The sequence below is a fragment of the Triticum aestivum genome, chromosome 6D, assembly GCF_018294505.1.
Source record: "Triticum aestivum cultivar Chinese Spring chromosome 6D, IWGSC CS RefSeq v2.1, whole genome shotgun sequence".
NCBI lineage: Eukaryota > Viridiplantae > Streptophyta > Magnoliopsida > Poales > Poaceae > Triticum > Triticum aestivum.
This window is the reverse complement of record NC_057811.1, coordinates 164,591,679-164,613,595: the sequence shown is the minus strand read 5'-3', so window position 1 is coordinate 164,613,595 and position 21,917 is coordinate 164,591,679. Positions and strand designations below refer to the sequence as shown.

Sequence of the window (21,917 nt, the reverse complement as noted above, 5' to 3'; positions counted from 1 at the left end):
CGTAGTGCGAAGCCGCCGAATACGAAGATTTGGCCGGGGAGGAAAATCTCCTTCCCGGCAGCGTTGTTGTAGATGATCGACGGAGCCATCGAGCCTTTCGATGACGACACAGTGGAACTCTCAATGAAAGCACCAATGTCGGCGTCAAAACCGGCAGATCTCGGGTAGGGGGTTCCGAACTGTGCGTCTAAGGATTGAGGGTAACAGGAGGCAGGGGACACGATGTTTACCCAGGTTCGGGCCCTCTTGATGGAGGTAATAACCTACTTCCTGCTTGCTTGACTTTGATAAGTATAGGGGTTACAAGAGTTAATCTACCTCGAGATCGTAATGGCTAAACCCTAGATGTCTAGCCTGTATGATTATGATTGCCTCTACGGACTAAACCCTCCGGTTTATATAGACACCGGAGGGGGCTAGGGTTGTACAGAGTCGGTTTACAGAGAAAGGAATCTTCATATCCGAACGCCAAGCTTGCCATCCACGCAAAGGAGAGTCCCATCCGGACACGAGGGAAAGCTTTTCATCTTGTATCTTCACGGTCCATCAGTCCAGCCCATGTCGCATAGCCCGGAGGCCCAAGGACCCCATAATCCAGGACTCCCTCAATGGGTACCACCGACACGATGAACTTTGGCGCCTCCAGTTGTCCACATGGCAGAGGCGAACCCTGTAGTTGCGCATCGAAATTAGGTACCGAAGCACCTACCTCATCAACCTCGTCACCCAGAGACATCACCTGCCCATCTTCTTCGGAAGCACCATTGAAAGAGGTGAAGTAGGCTCACCACAAAGCTCCTGCAGCTCGGGAATAATCTGCAGCACTCGAGTCACGACCTTGTCAAACTACACTCCCAGAGGCAGTTAGCAGCACAGGCCTCGACGATGGACATGTTGCAGCATGAGGGGAAAAATCTCCATAGAGGCTTGCTTCCTCCCCAACTGAAGATCCAGTCTAAAGTTCAGGTAGCAAAGACACAACTCGCACAACCTCTAGTTTGGCCAGAGCAGCCTCCGCTCTCCCCAAAACACTCCCAAATTGCGCAAGGCAGCCTCGGATACGGGCACCACACATTGACATCAGGGCGGCGGAAAGGAGTGTGAGTCAGGCGGCACCCTCTCGACATGATCTGCCAGCCCCAATGCATTCCCACATGGAGCGTGACACTCAGGAATTACGGGGCCGCCTCACGGTTGAAACATCCTCGCCAATCTCCCAAATCTGGATGCACAGGAGGCGCCACCTTTTGCCAGTCCCCGCACACCTCCGCCTCACACTCCACACACATCACTGAGGCAGCCCGCGACGTCTGTGGTGCCAACTCCTCCTCACCGGTGTCGTAGTCGGTGGCATCAGCGGAGATCCCAACCCACACGAACCCAGGAGGGGCTACAGGGACCTCACCCGGCGGTGAAGGCAACAATGTCTTGAGGTCCAGGTTGGAGCCCGCACTAGCAGCGACGACGGCCTCTAGTCCCCATCCATCTGGGCAAATGCATGCCCCTGCCTGTAGGAGGGGGGTGCAGTGGAGCTTCTGCTACCAGAACAGTCTGAACAAGGCCCGACACTAGGGCGGAAGCAGCATGCCAGTGGTGCAGGAGTGGCCGGCGTCATCGCAGGCTTGTGGAGGTGGCCTCGGATGGCCGGGGCGAGGGCCGCTGCCGCACGCTGAGTGGCGGGAGCTGGGGTAGTGGGTGGCAAGGTCGGAGCGGCCGCCGGTGGTGCCAAAGTGGCCGCCTCATCGCTGGCTTCCGGAGGTGGCCTCGGATGACCGGGCCGCCCTGCGGAGGGCGAGGGCCGCCACGGCAAGCTGAGCGACGAGAGCTGGGGCAACAGGCGACGAGGTCGGAGAGTGAAGGAAATATGCCTTAGAGGCAATAATAAAATTCTCATTTTATATTTCCTTATTCATGATAAATGTTTATTATTCATGCTAGAATTGTATTAACCGGAAACTTGATAAATGTGTGGATACATAGACAGAACACCGTGTCCCTAGTAAGGCTCTACTAGACTAGCTTGTTAATTAAAGATGGTTAAGTTTCCTAACCATAGACATGTGTTGTCATTTGATGAACGGGATCACATCGTTAGGAGAATGGTGTGATGGACAAGACCCATCCGTTAGCTTAGCATATTGATCGTTCAGTTTTATTGCTACTGCTTTCTTCGTGTCAAATACATATTCCTTTGACTATGAGATTATGCAACTCCCGGATACCGGAGGAATACCTTGTGTGCTATCAAACGTCACAACGTAAATGGGTGAATATAAAGATGCTCTACAGGTATCTCCGAAGGTGTTTATTAGGTTGGCATAGATCAAGATTAGGATTTGTCACTCCGAGTATCGGAGAGGTATCTCTGGGCCCTCTCGGTAATGCACATCATAAGAAGCCTTGCAAGCAAAGTGACTAATGGTTAGTTGCGGGATGATGTATTACGGAACGAGTAAAGAGACTTGCCGGTAACGAGATTGAACTAGGTATGAAGATACCGACGATCGAATCTCAAGCAAGTATCATACCAATGACAAAGGGAATAACGTATGTTGTCATTACGGTTCGACCGATAAAGATCTTCGTAGAATATGTAGGAACCAATATGAGCATCCAGATTCCACTATTGGTTATTGAGCGGAGAGGTGTCTCGGTCATGTCTACATAGTTCTCGTACCCGTAGGGTCCGCACGCTTAACGTTCGATGACGATTTTGTATTATAAGAGTTATGTGATTTGGTGACCGAATGTTGTTTCGAAGTCCCGGATGACACTACACCACAACACTTGATTGGGGGCAGTTAACTGCCGGGAGAAAAACCTATCTAAGGGCAAACTATTTGCCGGGACATTAGTTTCTGCTGCTAAAATCACATTAGGGAGATGAACTGCCGGGAGAACTTGAGCAACAACGGCGCTGTAACTGCCGGTACACTTTACGGCCCAAAAACTGCCGGCAGAACTAAATTTCGGCCCATAGTCTGCCGGAGACCGCCTTTGCCGCGAGACCCAAAAGTTGGCCTAAGCGCGCGCCCACGAGAAAAAAAGAGCGCGCGACTTTGGCGGAATTTTAGGCCCAAGAAGAAATACACACGCCAGCCCTCCTGCAGTCCTGCTCCACCAGACCGCATAACCCTAAAAAAATTCAGACCGCATCTCCGCCCCCAAATCCACGCCCAATCCCCTCCACCAGACCGCCGCCGCCGCCAAACCTTCCCAACGCCGCCGCCGCCAAACCTTCCCAACGCCGCCGCCCCCAAATCTTCCCACCGCCGTCGCGCGCTGCCGCCCCCAAAGCTTCCCGCCGCCGCCGCGCGGCTGCCTTCCACTCAGTCCACCGCCGGCATAGCCCCTCACCACCACAACCGCTCTGCCGCCCACAAATCGAGACCCTCCACAGGACTGCAAGGCCTCCGCCCCCAACCATCCCACCACCGACGGCAGCTCTCCAACCGAGCACTTCCGCCGTCGCCCTCCATCACGGCAGCCCCTCCGCCCCTCCGCCGCCCCCAACAACCAACACACTGCTGCCGACCACTACTGTCGTCGCCTCACTACATAGCGGCGCCGCCGAGCACCCGATTGACATGGAGCAGCACCGTCGTCGCCGAGCCACCCCACCGGCGGCCACCATCCTCGCCACCAACCTACTCGCGCACTTACTCCTCGAGCAGGCCTCCCCGGAAGCTTCACCGAGCACCAAGCCGCGGGTCCGCCTCCTCCACACGCGCCCTCGAAGCAGCAGGTCGTCGACCCTCTCCTCAACATCCTTTCTGTGGACTTCACTGCCTCCTATACTTCATTTGACAGGTGAGAAGTTGCAATTTTTGTGCCCTTTTTTGTTTTGAATGTGCCCTCCTGTACTTCAGCACTGAACTATTCCGGCAGTTAGAACAAATCAACAATTTGTAATTGCTTTGATATGATAACAGCGAAAAAACCATGAACCAGACAGGTTTGAAGGTTGTTTGGTTGTCTAAAAACAATCACTACTACTGTTAGTAGCCCTTTAGATCAAAGGACAGGTACTGTTGGTGATTAACAAGTGCATACCGTAATTAAATTGGTTGACACCTGACTGTTTAGTTGAGCTTTGGATGTCATTTTAATTTGAGATGAAACAAAGCTAATTATTTTAAGTGTTTGTTTGTTTAGTTGATGCACCTACTACCATCTTTGTTTGTGTTTTGTGAAATACCATATGTGGACAGAATAGGTGCTATGCTTTTATGATATAGATGATGACATTCTTACTGCTATTTTGGTTATTGTATTTTCTGAAATGACATGTTTCAGTTAATTATATTCTGTTGTGTGATGGCATTCGTTCTCCGTATTGTATTTCTTGTTGCCTGTACTAGATACGGACGATATGTGTTTTTGTTACTAGATTTTTTTTCCTTAATAGAAGTATTCTTTCTTTCTCATGTTAGGCAATCTTTGTGAAATTGGTCAAGAATGGACAAGAGTTGGATGGGGATTACGATGAGATGCTCAATCTTAGTGACCATGATGAGGTTCAACCTGATGATGTGCAAGAGGAGATCGACCTAGATGATTACGATGAGATGCTCAAGTTCTTAGGTCCCAAACGACTAGAGATGTTGATGACATGCCAAGTGACGGCATTGAAGAGCATGAAGGTGTGTAGCTCTAAAATCTATGTATATAGACTGTTAGTTAAATGGATGGTAGCGTAGTAACTATTTTCCATGTTTAGACCATGAGTTGGATCAAAAAACGAAGGGGAAGAAGGGAAAAAAAGCACTAGAATGCACAATGTGTATGATTTCTGGTATAACTTGCCCCTTTATCTCTCGATGACTTGTAGTATAACTTTCCCCTTTATCTAATACATCACCCTTACACTCTCCATTTACACTTGCTTGAAAGCAGATGTACTATGTTGTGGATGCCAAACTGAAGGATTGGGTAATGGGAAGCGCTGTGATGTATCGCATGGCCATACAAGCATGTGAGCTTTTATTCTTATGATTGAATTTAACAATTACTATCATGGTTGATTGCTTAAGAAGCTTTCGTTCTATGTATGCAGTTGGAAGTGGACAAGTCCATGACGAAAGCAGGAATGCGACCACAAGCAAGCTGAGGTAATATGCATGTTTCTTTGAGATTGAATCTTATTCTAGCATGCTAGCTGGGTCGTTGAGGTAGAGTGGTAGGCGACATAATCATATTTTATTTTTATGTTTGTATGTTTCCAAGAAATTTCATGCCCTCGACTCTGTACAGTACTGAAGTTTACAAAATAAAAATATTTCATAGAGTAACTACTTTGCTGTAATCTTTTACGTCATTCCTGGAGACTCTGTACAAATGTTTATCTCATAAAAAAAAGGAAAGATTCAAACTGAGCATGTTTTGCCTATTTGAACATGAAAGATTTTTGACTGTGAGTTAGAACTCAGTGTTAAACTCTACTATACAGTACAGAATTTCAGACTTGTTTTGGCATATAAAACTGATCCTCATACCAGTTTTGGCTTGCTAGTCTGCTAGAGGGTATTCTCTTCAATGAACTCTATTAAAAACAAGCTAAGATGCATGAGATAGACATAGAAATCTGTAACCAATGGTTATTTCATCAGTTTCTTTTTTCCTATGATATAGAGAAACCAATAACCAATGGCCTGCCCCTGCCTATTTGTACAGAGGTTTGCCTATTTGTACTACTGTACTATGTATAGTACAGAGTTTTGCCTACTTGTATACTACTGTGCTGTTTATAGTACAGAGTTTTGCCTATTTGTACACGGTTTTAACTATTTGTTCAATATAGTACTGTATAGAGTTTTGCCTATTTGTCGAGTTTAACTCGGTGCAAAAAAAGATTCGAACTCAGAGTACTATATTAACTCCAGAGATACATGTTTAACTCAGGTTTAGTCATATCTTTCACTAGTAAGTTGTATTTTTTTAGACTAAGCAGCTTTTGCAAGTTCATTGTACAGGTTTTTGTTTTGCTTATTTGCACATGAAGATTTGTTTATGTGTACTTCAAACAAATCTTTCTTGATCTAATGATGTAACCTTGCTTGCTGTGATGATGAGATGCTGCACATTTAGAAGAGTTTTATTTATGCCGACGAGTTAAAAACTGAAGCATGTCAAAATCTTTAATGTGCTAATTTAAAATCTGAAACGAGAGCTCCATTTTGAGTTTTCTATTTGTTGCAGATTTCCCTACAGAGTTGATGGAGCTTTGGAAGATCTTCAATCTGCTGAAGAGTTGGGAGATTTGGAAGATCTTCAAGCTAGTGAAGATTTGGTAGACCTATAATTAAGTTCGTAGAGTGATTATGACACTTGCTCTGCTCATTTTGCTGGTTGTTAAGCCAGTGTATGCTCATTTTGCTTGCGTGGCACACCCTAGAAACATATGTACTCCTTTTGTGGCACACATTTAGAAACATGATGTATTGTACCTTTTGTGGCGCGACCAGCTTATACATATGGTTGTTATGTTAATTTATCGAATCAACTTTAAGGTTCTGGGTGAGGGCTACATGCTACTCTGATTGAAGTGTATGGATGAGACATGTTACTTTGAGTGAAATGTATGTATAAATCGTGTGGTATGTACTGATGGTTTGAACAGAATGAATGGATATTACATAAGGGATGCCTAAAAAAATAGGAAGTGAAATCTATGTACTGGCATAAGAACTGCCAGGAAAATGAGCTTCTGCAGGCAGCAAGACTGTCGGTAATTGATGTTACACGTGCCTTGACCAATCTGCCAGGAGAAAGTGGACTGCCGGCAAATAGATGGGCACCGGCAATGCAACTGCCGGGAAAAAATTATCTGCCGGGAGAAGTAATCCCCGGCAGCCGTTCTCGTGGCGGTTCTATCTGCCGGGAGAAAACCTGTCCTGGCAGTTTGTCTGCCCTATAAAGTGCTTTCTTCCGGCAGTTTTTTGTCCCTACATCAGTGTTGTGGTGTAGTGTGAGATCAGGAACATGACGAGGAGTCTCGAAATGGTCGAGAGGTAAAGATTGATACATATACGATAGTATTCGGACACCGGAAGTGTTCTGGAGGGTACCAGTTACATATCGGGTCATCGGAAGGGGTTCCGGGCACCCCCGACAAAGATATGGGCCTAATGGGTCAAGAGGGGAAACGCAGCAGCGAGCAGGGCTGCTGTGCCCCCCATATGGGTCGCACCAGAGGGGAAAGGAAAGAGGGGAAGAGAGAAGGGGAGGTTTTCGGCCTCCCCCTTCCTTCCCTCCTCCCTCCTCTTTCCTTCCCTTTCCGGTGAAAAAGGAAAGGGGGGCGAATTGGGGAGGAACACCAAGTAGGATACGGCCTACTTGGGGCGCCCCCCTTGGCTGCTCCCTCTCCCTCCCACCTATATATTTGAGGGGGAGGGGAGGCGCCTAGAACACACAACAACATCTGTTAGACATGTGCGGTGCCTCCCTCCACAGATTACACCATCGGTCATATTCTCGTAGTGCTTAGGCGAAGCCCTGCGCGGATCACTTCACCATCACCGTCACCACGCCGTCGTGCTGACGGAACTCATCTACTTTCTCGACACTTTGCTGGATCAAGAGTTTGAGGGACGTCATCAAGCTGAACGTGTGCAGAACTCGGAGGTGTCGTACGTTCGGTGCTTGATCGGTCGGAACGAGAAGAAGTTCGACTACATCAACCATGTTGTCAAACACTTCAGCTTTCGGTCTATGAGGGTACGTAAACACACTCTCCCCTTCTCGTTGCTATGCATCTCCTAGATAGATCTTGCGTGAGCGTAGTTTTTTTTTAAAATTGCATGTTACGTTTCCCAACAGAGTCCCCGGCCGGGAGGCATGCGAGCTCGACTGCATTGGCCAGGGAGGTGGGGCGGTGCAGGTCCCAGATTAGGCCGCACGAGCCTTTCTCCTCGACCATGTCTTTTTTGGGAGGGGGGATACCTCGTATGTCGCCGCAGGCACCGCTTGCAATATTTCAAAAGATTTAACTGTGTGAAGCGTGAATATTTGAATTAATAATGTATGTTAAAACAAAAATACATATCGATTATATGTAGTATTTGATGACAAAATTGTCAAACCATATAAACCTATCAAAGGAATGGACGTATGGTCGCATTTCCGAGAGATGAACACGACCGCACAAGTAGATATTTTGCCGGGGACTGTTTGGACAAACTAGAAATTATATGTGGTTTCAGCTACCGCGTCTTAACACTATCAGCCGACGTGAGAAGCAGAGCGATCACTCCCCAGGATCCACATACTCCAGAGCAAGAGCGTTCGGCACACCAAGTGGGCGACCATGGCGGCCCCGGTGGCTCTCACCATCTTCCTGCTGATCCTCCTCCCAGCGCACCATGCTCTTGCCACGGCGGCCGGCGACGCGCACCCAGGCTACGCGGACACCGAGACCGACACCTGCGGGCCGGCGCTGGACCTGGGCGGTTCCTCCTCTTCCGCAGGTGCGGCCGGTCGGCGCTACGGCCCGGGGCTGGAGGAGTACGGCGGCGGGCGCATCGTGGACATTACACACGCGTTCCGGCCAGGCATGCCGGCGTACGCGCCGGGCGCGACGGTGGGCCCCATCGTGCGGCTCAAGGAGTCGATGAAGAACGGGTCGGACTACAACTTGTCGGAGCTCAGCATGGAGTGCCACATAGGAACCCACGTCGACGCGCCGGGGCACTTTAACCAGGCCCACTTCGCCGCCGGCCTCGACGTCGACACGCTCGACCTCGAAGTCCTCAACGGTGAGCTCCCCGGTTTTCTCCGACCAAAGCCAAGCTTTGGTGATCTTGTCATTCTCCGGCCTGCCATATGTGCGCACAAGGTACAATCATCTTGGTTAAAATGGTTGGCGAGTAGTGACACACAAATATACGTGAGCATCTGCGATTGCATTATTTAAAATAAAATGATGGCTTGTAAATGATTTGTACTTTTTTTAGAGAGAGAATGATTTGTTTTTATTGCTGGACAGGTCCTGCATTACTGGTCGATGTTCCGAGACACACAAATATAACAGGTAGGCATGCAAGTTTTTCGTTCCTTCCATGGAGCTCCAGCTCCTCCATCACATCATTGGTGAATCACCTTGCTAGCAAACTTCTTATGTCATGTTAGATATTAATTTAACATGACACGAGAATATGAGATACAAGTATTTTTTTCGCGGGGTAGATACAAGTATTTTACTCGTATGGTGCATTCTTTTTTTTTTTCGGGTGACGTATGGTGCATTCAATTGTTGGTTTATCAGAATCATGATCTGTTTTGCTTTTCATTCGTCAAAAGTATGAGATCAGTTTACAATGCTTGGGACGAGCACACCAGCAGCTCAACTTAATGCGGGGAGAAGGAAAAACATAAACTCATATAGGCGTTGGCCGTCCGGTTGCCATCTGAAAACACCCCTCAAAAAAGGGAGGAGTGTCATACCAAACCAAGGTGATCTGAGGAGTATCAAAACTTGCTAAACTAACTAGCTTGAGATGATAACGTCAGGCCTAGCCTCCATTTGATCGAACCCAAATCACACCGGCTGAGGAACACCAAGGACAACCACCACATACTAGTAGTCCCTCCGGCTAGTATCGAACTTCAAAAAAGACCCCCAATAGGTGTGATGCCTAGCGGTAGGCATCATTTTCTGATCTCCTAGAGGATTTGGGGTTTCCCTCGTAGTTGCCCCGGACAGTGGAGCGAGCATGTCGCCTACGACGCCTTCAAGAATGAAGTGGCCCCTGTGGCCATTGTCGTCGTATGTCCCGGTCAACGATCGGAAGCATGGGCTTCACTTGGTGCTGCACCACCTGGCAGACCCCTAGGCTTTGAAAGAGTCCAGTCAGACCACCACCGCTGCTGCCACGGGCCCGTGAACGCTGACCCCATGCGCAATAAGTAGACATAGTCATCACTGGAACAAGATGTCGGGACCCAGATCCACAGCAAGTCAGACCATCTTGTCGCTTCTCGCAACACCAACCTCCATCTGCTTCCTCCCCGACTTTCAGGAACGCTAGAGCAAAGCCCAGCGCACACCCCCTTGAATATGCATGGCAACCGCTGGCACCACATGCACCCACATTCGCCACCGCAACCGCCATATATATCTAGGCACTGGGACCTAGACCCCCTATGCACCAAGCCGCCTTGTAGCCCGTTGTGGCCTAGCTTCCCTTGTCACGCCGACGAGAAGAGCCTCCGCCAGATCCACGACCTAGGGCCGCCACCTTGCCTTATGTCGATGTTCTCCACTATTGCTGCCTCATCCGGATGCGGCAAGAGGTGGGTGGAGAGTGAGAGGAGGGAAAGATGGCGGTGGGTAGACTTGGACCCCCGCCACCCAACAAAGAGCAAAGCGAGGAAGAGAGTTCCTTTTTTAGATACATGAATTTTGCAGTTGTTTGATATGAACCGTTGCACACCAAGATTACTAGATGATACCCCGTGTGGGTTGCTTTGGGATTTTTTGCAATAAATTCCAACGAGATTTGGTTATATGAACATAAATACTTTGATTAATAATATACGAACTAAAATGTAAAAACATACGATTGTTGTATAATTACGAAATGTTTATTGAATATAAGTAGTATAATATAACTAAAACATTTGAGCATTTCTACATTCGTGGTTGGATTTTTAGCTGAGTCTTTTGGCATCCACGGTTGCATGTTGATGTGACATTGCTGCATGTTGAGATAAATATGTGGAGAATCATGTACTTAGTTATACTAGATGATACCCTGAACATTGTTATGAATTTTTTTGGCTATATATTTTATTGAAGTTGGACATGAATATTTGATCATATTATAGATATAAGATATCTGTGAAATACAAGTACTGTAATAGTTTTCACATGCATGGTTGCACGTTGTGGTGAATCATTTTCAACGCATGTGCATGTGGTGGTGAATCTTTTCCCATGCATGTTAGCATGTCATGGTGGCTCTTTTCTCTTCCATATTGAGGTGGCATAGTTGCATGTTAAGATAAATAGAATTAGTGTTCGCCATCTGCCTTTTCAATAGAAAACAATTGTTGATATTTTTGCTAAATAATTATATTATAGTTATCATGGATGCCACCTAGCATCCGGTAGGTGATTCTGCACTAATTCTATGCAGCTGAAGCAATGGAATCCCTAAATATACCGAAAGGTGTTCGTCGTGTTCTCTTCAGGACATTGAACACAGACAGGTATGGCCTCTTTTAAGGGCACATATTCAAGTAGATAATGTATTTTTTACCATATCATACTACATGCATCTAAGCAAATGATTGATAGGGGACTCATGTGGAAGGAAGGAGGTGATATGAGTTACGTTGGATTTACGGAGGATGGTGCCCAGTGGCTTGTTGACAACACCGACATCAAGCTGGTTGGTAAGTGGCTTGTTTTTGGAATTACATATGACACTTTGGTATTTATATATTTTTTCCTCATGATTTGGTGTATATTTTCTGTTATATTTTATCATTTGTATAACCTTTTCGCTTGGTGAATCAAATAAACATATTTCCTTACCTTATTTAGTATAAAAATTAACGTAGCAAATCTGCAGGTCTGGACTATTTATCTATTGCATCATTTGATCACGCGTGCTCTGCCCATGTGGTCTTCTTAAAAAATGCGGTAAGATGTTAGCATGCTTCCCTTACCCGAGGTCAAAAAGAAGTAAACAGTGGTTGGCATCAGTTAACCTTGTTGTCCTTTAGTCTGTAGTCATGTAGTCATATGCGGCCTATTTCCCTAATCTACTGACAAAAGTACATTCTCAATGAACTTACTTTGCAAGAGATTGCATTATTTATTGAAGTCATCGGTTGATTCACTTACTTTGTTCTGTCAGGATATCATCTTAGTTGAACATCTGAAGCTAGAATACGTCGAGACCGGATTATACATGTTGCACTGCTTACCTCTAAGATTGGTTGGATCTGACGGTTCACCAATCAGGTGCATTCTTATCAAGTGATCACATCTTCTCGGAGGCCGCAATCTATCGTGCCCGCTGATGCTACATATATACTCCACCTGTGTAATTTAAACGTTGCATGTCATGTAAATATGTTTTGTACTATCAACAAAGTATTTCAAATGACAACAAAAGGTGTATCATTACTATAGACAAGTCACAGGTGCAACACAAATGTTGCATGGTACAATAATTCTATTTATTTCTATAGTTGCATGGCTAAATTTACATTACGCTTATGCAAAATTATGAAATAAGTTCATGGGATAAAATGGCTTCATATGATGCATAACCTTAATGTCAATTTAACTAAGCTAGCACTACTAGGGAAAAGCCTAGCAGTAGTGCTGGTTTTTGGCCTATCAGTAGCGCGGGTAAGCTACAGCTAAAGCTTAGCAGTAGCGCCTACTGGCACTCGCTACTGCTATATCTACTTAGTAGTAGCGCTTTCCAAAACAACCACTACTACTATTATTCCGTATTCTATTTTTTTTTAAATTTTAGGTCGTATTCATACACCTTTATACAATTTTTCATATAGTAGCAATTTAGAGATTGTTTTTACATTATAATGAGTTATTAAATCACTAGGCGAAAGAACCTTGGATTAGTTTCAAGTGCATGGATCCAAAGTGACCTTTGGTTACTTTGGATCCATCCATTTGAAACAAATCCGCGGTTCTTTCACCCAATGACATGATAACTTATCATCATCATCATAATATCATTAACAACTTATCATCATAATATATCATTGTCATATAACTCCTCATCATCATCATTTTCATCCATGACATCATCTAACAACTTGGTCACTAGTTATAATAACAACTCCTCATCATCATCATCATAGTACTCATAATCACTACTCCTGCTCAGCATCACCATCAAGTCTAAGACATTGTAGCACATAATAAAAGCTTCTCATCATCATCATAGTCATATATAATCAACACTAACTAATTGTTCTTAATACTTAGGACCTACTCCTCTCTCCTAGCTAAAATACCATAAAACAGATAAACCGGTCCTTCTTCATAATGGAGAATGGACATAAACCTATCTCCAACTTGTGGCTTGCGCACATTCATTTTGTCTCCAATTATTTGCGTGTGCGCATTCATCACTTTGCTCCATTCTTTGATTTTGAGCCTTCCATCATTTGAAGAAATCGAGTATGCAGTATGGTAAGCCTTCGAAGGAGTTGGTCGTAAGCTAACCATATGCATATCACCTTCGATAAATAGCATGCCAGGCACAACCTGCTTCGGGAGCCTCTGTTCAAAAACGTAATAGTAACATATATAGTTAGCAATGTAGTTTACTTAAGAATAATGTATGCAATGAAGTTACCATCATTAACAAAATCTTACCAAGTTTTTGGCAATGAAGTTACCATCAAGCAATTTATGGATTAGTGGCACGTATCTAGTATAATTTGGGCTGATAGAGTGACTGGTTTTGAAGGCCTCAACATCTTCTATGAATGAGACAAGATAACCTTTCTCCTCACAATTAAGCTTGGAGTCATAGCTGTAGTATGTGCTATCTATTACCTTCGAGTATTTCTTGAAGATAAGAAATAAGTTGACAATTATAAATAAATAAGTTTAGTACCGACGAACACCAAATATTTTTAAATTAACAACATAAATTACTGAACTTAACAAATTAGTTTGACAAACTCACATCTAGGCAAAACTGGAGGCATATCCACATCCACCCAGATGTCGATATTATCATCATCATCATCATAATCTTCGGGGCGAATATCAAATCTTATTCGCATTCCCTCCTCAAATCCATATGCCTTGCAGAGAGCTTCCCAATTAGAGCAACCGAAATGGGAGTGATCGACCGCATTGTACAGCTTAACCAAAAACTCATAACCATGTTTAGTTCTTAAGTGAGCCCTCCTCGTCTCCACATTCTCAAAGTCATCTAAATCAAAACCAAGCTTCTCCAATACATATGGTCTAGCATGGCATGGGATGTACTAATCAAATTGAAAAAAATCCATAAATTACACGTTGAACAAAAGAAGCACAAGTGATGATATTAATTACGATGAAATGCTTGTCGTTGTGTACCGTACAAACATCAAAGGTCTCTTCCAGCTTCACGGTGAAAAACCTATCATTTTGCAGGTGAGGAAACCTATCGCACAAACCCCGGTCATCGTAGCAGTACCCGCACTCCGGGATCCCATCGTCATCAGACATCTCCTGTGTTCAAAATTCAAAGATTATAACTCGACGGCAAAACCCAAAAAATCCGGCATGACCTTCGCTAAAAAAGGACGTATCGAGCGCCTGGAATTTGTCGGAACGGAAATTAATCAACACTCCGGCAAAACATAGGCCACTTATCGATGGTCATTGCATTTCAATGGTGTAAACTATGAACAAAAACATTTCAAAATATCTTATATATAATCCTAAAACTAAATAAACTAGTTTTAATAACTACTTACTAAATAAACTAGTTTTATTAACTACTTACTAAATAAACTAGTTCTATTAAGCACTTACTATAAATAAACTAGTTCTATTAAGCACTTACTAAATAAACTAGTTCTATTAAGCACTTAATATAAATAAACTAGTTATATTAATCACTTACTAAATAAACTATTTCTATTAAACACTTGCTAAAAATTCTACTACCCTAGTTCTACCCTAAGTTTTCTTACTTCTATTTTATTCAAAACACCTAAAATAGTCAAAAAAAATATTCTATTAAAAACATACATTCTACAATGTCTACATTCTAAAATCTACATTTAAATTACCTACAATTTGCAAGAACAGAGACAAGGGAGGGAGGGAGGAGAGAGGAGGGGTGATACGTCTCCAACGTATCTATAATTTTTGATTGTTCCATGCTATATTATATTCTGTTTTGGACATTATTGGGCTTTATTATACACTTTTATATTATTTTTCGGACTAACCTATTAACCAGAGGCCCAGCCCAGAATTGATATTTTTTGCCTATTTCAGAGTTTCCCAGAAAAAGAATATCAAACGGAGTCCAAACGGAATGAATCCTTCGGGAACGTGATTTTCGGAACGAACGTGATCCAGAGGACTTGGACCCTACGTCAAGACATCAACCAGGAGGGCATGAGGTAGGGGGTGCGCCTACCCCCCCCCAGGGCGCGCCCTCCATCCTCGTGGGCCCCCTGTTGCTCCACCGACGTACTCCTTCCTCCTATATATACCTACGTACCCCCAAACTACCAGATACGGAGCCAAAAACCTAATTCCACCGCCGCAACCTTCTGTACCCGTGAGATCCCATCTTGGGGCCTGTTCCGGAGCTCCGCCGGAGGGGGCATCGATCACGGAGGGCTTCTACATCAACACCATAGCCTCTCCGATGATGTGTGAGTAGTTTACCTCAGACCTTCGGGTCCATAGTTATTAGCTAGATGGCTTCTTCTCTCTTTTTGGATCTCAATACAATGTTCTCCCCCTCTCTTGTGGAGATCTATTCGATGTAATCTTCTTTTGCGGTGTGTTTGTTGAGACCGATGAATTGTGGGTTTATGATCAAGTTTATCTATGAAAAATATTTGAATCTTCTCTGAATTCTTTTATGTATGATTGGTTATCTTTGCAAGTCTCTTCGAATTATCAGTTTGGTTTGGCCTACTAGATTGATCTTTCTTGCAATGGGAGAAGTGCTTAGCTTTGGGTTCAAACTTGCGGTGTCCTTTCCCAGTGACAGTAGGGGCAGCAAGGCACATATTGTATTGTTGCCATCGAGGATAACAAGATGGGGTTTATATCATATTGCATGAGTTTATCCCTCTACATCATGTCATCTTGCTTAAAGCATTACTCTGTTCTTTGAACTTAGTACTCTAGGTGCATGCTGGATAGCGGTCGATGTGTGGAGTAATAGTAGTAGATGCAGGCAGGAGTCGGTCTACTTGTCTCGGACGTGATGCCTATATACATGATCATACCTAGATATTCTCATAACTATGCTCAATTCTGTCAATTGCTCAACAGTAATTTATTCACCCACCATAAATACTTATGCTCTCGAGAGAAGCCACTAGTGAAACCTATGTCCCCGGGTCTATTTTTCATCATATTAATCTCCCGACAACAAGCTATTTCTAGCGCCGTTTTTATTTTGTTTTCTTTACTTTGCATCTTTATTATAAAAATACCAAAAATATTATCTTATCATATCTATCAGATCTCACTCTCGTAAGTGACCGTGTAGGGATTGACAACCCCTTATCGCGTTGGTTGAGAGGATTTATTTGTTTGTGTAGGTGCAAGGGACTCATGCGTGGCCTCCTACTGGATTGATACCTTGGTTCTCAGAAACTGAGGGAAATACTTACGCTACTTTGCTGCATCACCCTTTCCTCTTCAAGGGAAAACCAACGCAGTGCTCAAGAGGTAGCAAGAAGGATTTCTGGCGCCATTGCTAGGGAGTCTACGCAAAAGTCAGCATACCATGTACCCATCACAAACCCTTATCTCCCGCATTACATTATTTGCCATTTGCCTCTCGTTTTCCTCTCCCCCACTTCACCCTTGCCGTTTTATTCGCCCTCTCTCTTTTTCATTCGCCTTTCTCCGCTTGCCTCTTGTTTGCTCGTGTGTTGGATTGCTTGCTTGTCACGATGGCTCAAGATAATACCAGATTGTGTGACTTTACCAATACCAACAATAATGATTTCCTTAGCACTCCGATTGCTCCTCTTACCGATACTGAATCTTTTGAAATCAATGCCGCTTTGTTGAATCTTGTCATGAAAGATCAATTCGCCGGCCTTCCTAGTGAAGATGTCGCTACCCATCTAAATAGCTTCGTTGATTTGTGTGATATGCAAAAGAAGAAAGATGTGGACAATGATATTGTTAAATTGAAGCTATTTCCTTTTTCGCTTAGAGATCGTGCTAAAGCTTGATTTTCATCTTTGCCTAAAAATAGTATTGATTCTTGGAATAAGTGCAAAGATGCTTTTATCTCTAAATATTTTCCTCCCGCTAAGATCATCTCTCTTAGAAACGATGTTATGAATTTTAAGCAACTTAATCATGAACATGTTGCACAAGCTTGGGAGAGGATGAAATTAATGATACGTAATTGCCCTACGCATGGTTTGAATTTGTGGATGATTATACAAAAATTTTATGCCGGATTGAATTAAGCTTCTAGAAAATCTTTTAGATTCGGCCGCGGGAGGCACTTTTATGGAAATCACTTTAGGAGAAGCTACTAAACTCCTAGATAATATTATGGTTAATTATTCTCAATGGCACACTGAAAGATCTACTAATAAAAAAGTGCATGCGATAGAAGAAATTAATGTTTTGAGTGGAAAGATGGATGAACTTATGAAATTATTTGCTACTAAGAGTGTTTCTTCTGATCCTAATGATATGCCTTTGTCTACTTTGATTGAGAATAATAATGAACCTATGGATGTGAATTTTGTTGGTAGGAATAATTTTGGTAACAACGCGTATAGAGGAAACTTTAATCCTAGGCCTTATCCTAGTAATTCCTCTAATAATTATGGTAATTCCTACAACAATTCTTATGGAAAGTTTAATAAGATGCCTTCTGAATTTGAGACTAGTGTTAAGGAATTTATGAATTCGCAAAAGAATTTCAATGCTTTGCTTGAAGAAAAATTGCTTAAAGTGGATGAATTGGCTAGGAATGTTGATAGAATTTCTCTTGATGTTGATTCTTTAAAACTTAGATCTATTCCTCCTAAGCATTATATCAATGAGTCTCTCAAAGCCATGAGAATTTCCATCGATGAGTGCAAAGAAAGAACCGCTAGGATGCGTGCTAAGAAAGATTGCTTTGTGAAAGCGTGTTCTTCTAGTTTATATGAAAATAAAGATGAAGATCTAAAAGTTATTGATGTGTCCCCTATTAAATCTTTGTTTTGCAACATGAATCTTGATAATGAAGGCGTTCCAAAAATTCAGAGTTTTTAGATCTTGATGCTAAAATTGATAAAGTGGGATTGAAGAGATCAAAACATTAGATATTAATGAACCCACTATTTTGGATTTCAAGGAATTTAATTATATAATTGCTCTTTGATAGATTGTATTTCCTTGTTGCAATCCGTGCTAAATTCTCCTCATGCTTATAGTCAAAATAAAGCCTTTACCAAACATATCATTGATGCTTTGATGCAATCTTATGAAGAAAAACTTGAGTTGGAAGTTTCTATCCCTAGAAAACTTTATGATGAATGGGAACCTACTATTAAAATTAAAATTAAAGATCATGAATGCTATGCTTTGTGTGATTTGGGTGCTAGTGTTTCCACGATTCCATAAACTTTATGTGATTTATTAGGTTTCCGTGAATTTGATGATTGCTCTTTAAACTTGCACCTTGCGGATTCCACTATTAAGAAACCCACGGGTAGAATTAATGATGTTCTTATTGTTGCAAATAGGAACTATGTGCCCGTAGACTTTATTGTTCTTAACATAGATTGCAATCCTTCATGTCCTATTATTCTTGGTAGACCTTTCCTTAGAATGATTGGTGCAATTATTGATATGAAGGAAGGAAATATTAGATTCCAATTTCCGTTAAGAAAAGGCATGGAACACTTCCCTAGAAAGAAAATAAAATTACCTTATGAATCTATTATGAAAGCCACTTATGGATTGCCTACCAAAGATGGCAATACCTAGATCTATCCTTACTTTTATGCCTAGCTAGGGGCGTTAAACGATAACGCTTGTTGGGAGGCAACCCAATTTTATTTTTAGTATTTTTGCTTTTTGCTTCTGTTTAGGAATAAATCTTTGATCTAGCCTCTGGTTAGATGTGTTTTTATGTTTTAATTAGTGTTTGTGCCAAGTTTAACCTATAGGATCTTCTTGGATGATAGTTATTTGATATTGCTGTAAATTGCAGAAACTTTCTGTTCACGAAAATAATTGTTAAAAATCACCAGAACGTGAAAAAATATTGATTCCAATTGCTGCTGATCAATAAACAAATTTTCTAGGTCTTCCTATTTTGGCTGAATTTTTGGAGTTCCATAAGTATGCGTTAGTTACAGATTACTACAGACTGTTCTGTTTTTGATAGATTCTGTTTTTCGTGTGTTTGCTTATTTTGATGAATCTATGGCTAGTAAAATAGTTTATAAACCATAGAGAAGTTGGAATACAGTAGGTTTAACACCAATATAAATAAATAATGAGTTCATTACAGTACCTTGAAGTGGTGTTTTGTTTTCTTTCGCTAACGGAACTCACGAGATTTTCTGTTAAGTTTTGTGTTGTGAAGTTTTCAAGTTTTGGGTGAAAGATTTGATGGATTATGGAACAAGGAGTGGCAAGAGCCTAAGCTTGGGGGTGCCCATGGCACCCCAAGATAATCTAAGGACACCAAAAAGACAAAGCTTGGGGATGCCCCGGTAGGCATCCCCTCTTTCGTCTACTTCCATCGGTAACTTTACTTGGAGCTATATTTTTATTCACCACATAATATGTGTTTTGCTTGGAGCGTCTTGTGTTATTTGAGTCTTTGTTTGTTAGTTTGCCACAATCATCCTTGCTGTACACACCTTTTGAGAGAGACACACATGATTCGGAAATTATTAGAATACTCTATGTGCTTCACTTATATCTTTTGAGTTATATAGTTTTTGCTCTAGTGCTTCACTTATATCTTTTAGAGCACGGTGGTGGATTTTTTTATAGAAACTATTGTTCTCTCATGCTTCACTTAGATTATTTTGAGAGTCCTACAAAACAGCATGGTAGTTTGCTTTAACAATAATAGGCATTCAAGATTAGTAAACAAAAAAGAAAATTCTTATAAGTGTGTTGAATACTATGAGAAGTTTGATGCTTGATAATTGTTTTGAGATATGAAGATGGTGATATTAGAGTCATGCTAGTTGAGTAGTTGTGAATTTGAGAAATACTTGTGTTAAAAGTTTGTGATTCCCGTAGCATGCACGTATGGTGAACCGTTATGTGATGAAGTCGGAGCATGATTTATTTATTGATTGTCCTCCTTATGAGTGGCAGTCGGGGACGAGCGATGGTCTTTTCCTACCAATCTATCCCCCTAGGAGCATGCGCGTAATACTTTGTTTGATAACTTGTAGATTTTTGCAATAAGTATATGAGTTCTTTATGACTAATGTTGAGTCCATGGATTATACGCACTTTTCCTCCTTCCACCATTGCTAGCCTCTCTAATACCGTGCACTTTTCGCCGGTATCATACACCCACCATATACCTTCCTCAAAACAGCCACCATACCTACCTATTATGGCATTTCCATAGCCATTCCGAGATATATTGCCATGCAACTTACCACCGTTCCGTTTACTATGACACGCTCCATCATTGTCATATTGCTTTGCATGATCATGTAGTTGACATTGTATTTGTGGCAAAGCCACCGTTCATAATTCTTTCATACATGTCACTCTTGATTCATTGCATATCCCGGTACACCGCCGGAGGCATTCACATAGAGTCATATTTTGTTCTAAGTATTGAGTTGTAATTGTTGGGTTGTAAGAAAATAAAGTGTGATGATCATCATTTCTAGAGCATTGTCCCAAGTGAGGAAAGGATGATGGAGACTATGATTCCCCCACAAGTTGGGATGAGACTCCGGACTAAAAAAAAGAGGCCATAAAAAAAGGCCCAAATAAAAAAATGAGAGAAAAAGAGAGAAGGGACAATGCTACTATACTTTTTCCACACTTGTGCTTCAAAGGCACCATTATCTTCATGATAGAGAGTCTCCTATGATATCACTTTCATATACTAGTGGGAATTTTTCATTATAGAACTTGGCTTGTATATTCCAATGATGGGCTTCCTCAAAATGCCCTAGGTCTTCGTGAGCAAGCGAGTTGGATGCACACCCACTTAGTTTCTTTTGTTGAGCTTTCATATACTTATAGCTCTAGTGCATCCGTTGCATGGCAATCCCTACTCACTCACATTGATATCTATTGATGGGCATCTCCATAGCCCGTTGATACGCCTAGTTGATGTGAGACTATCTTCTCCTTTTTTTCTCCACACCCACCATTCTATTCCACATATAGTGCTATATCCATGGCTCACGCTCATGTATTGCGTGAAGATTGAAAAAGTTTGAGAATGTCAAAAGTATGAAACAATTGCTTGGCTTGTCATCGGGGTTGTGCATGATTTAAATATTTTGTGTGGTGAAGATAGAGCATAGCCAGACTATATGATTTTGTAGGGATAACTTTCTTTGGCCATGTTATTTTGAGAAGACATAATTGCTTAGTTAGTATGCTTGAACTATTATTATTTTTATGTCAATATTAAACTTTTGTCTTGAATCTTTCGGATCTGAATATTCATACCACAATTAAGAAGAATTACATTGAAATTATGCCAAGTAGCATTCCACATCAAAAATTCTATTTTTATCATTTACCTACTCGAGGACGAGCAGGAATTAAGCTTGGGGATGCTTGATACGTCTCCAACGTATCTATAATTTTTGATTGTGCCATGCTATATTATATTCTGTTTTCGACATTATTGGGCTTTATTATACACTTTTATATTATTTTTGGGACTAACCTATTAACCGGAGGCCCAACCCAGAATTGCTGTTTTTTTGCCTATTTCAGAGTTTCACAGAAAAAGAATATCAAACGGAGTCCAAATGGAATGAAACCTTTGGGAACGTGATTTTCGGAACGAACGTGATCCAAAGGACTTGGACCCTACGTCAAGACATCAACCAGGAGGGCACGAGGTAGGGGGGCGCGCCCTCCACCCTCGTGGGCCCCCTGTTGCTCCACCGACGTACTCCTTCCTCCTATATATACCTACGTACCCCCAAACTACCAGATACGGAGCCAAAAACCTAATTCCACCGCCGCAACCTTCTGTACCCGTGAGATC

The 21,917-nt window shown here is 42.6% G+C and overlaps 2 protein-coding genes across 3 annotated transcripts; both read left to right on the top strand.

Moving 5' to 3' along the window:
• Positions 1-3,118: 3,118 nt before the first annotated feature.
• On the top strand, positions 3,119-6,493 carry LOC123144312 (uncharacterized). 2 transcript variants are annotated; one of them, XR_006471367.1, is made up of 6 exons: positions 3,119-3,810; positions 4,434-4,643; positions 4,721-4,795; positions 4,897-4,975; positions 5,057-5,111; positions 6,199-6,493. XR_006471367.1 is itself a non-coding variant. In XM_044563405.1 (5 exons), exons 2-5 carry the CDS (start codon positions 4,491-4,493, stop codon positions 6,299-6,301), a joined length of 390 nt encoding a protein of 129 aa, XP_044419340.1. In that variant the 5' UTR covers positions 3,119-3,810; positions 4,434-4,490; the 3' UTR covers positions 6,302-6,493. The 2 variants fall into 2 exon arrangements, 1 of the variants encoding a protein (XP_044419340.1); XM_044563405.1 differs by lacking the exon at positions 4,721-4,795.
• Positions 6,494-8,211: 1,718 nt separating this feature from the next.
• On the top strand, positions 8,212-12,195 carry LOC123144311 (cyclase-like protein 1). Its single transcript, XM_044563404.1, has 6 exons — positions 8,212-8,753; positions 8,984-9,028; positions 11,136-11,208; positions 11,297-11,394; positions 11,574-11,644; positions 11,862-12,195. The coding sequence occupies exons 1-6, from the start codon at positions 8,306-8,308 to the stop codon at positions 11,985-11,987; spliced, it is 861 nt and encodes a 286-aa protein (XP_044419339.1). The 5' UTR covers positions 8,212-8,305; the 3' UTR covers positions 11,988-12,195.
• The last annotated feature ends 9,722 nt before the right edge of the window (positions 12,196-21,917 follow it).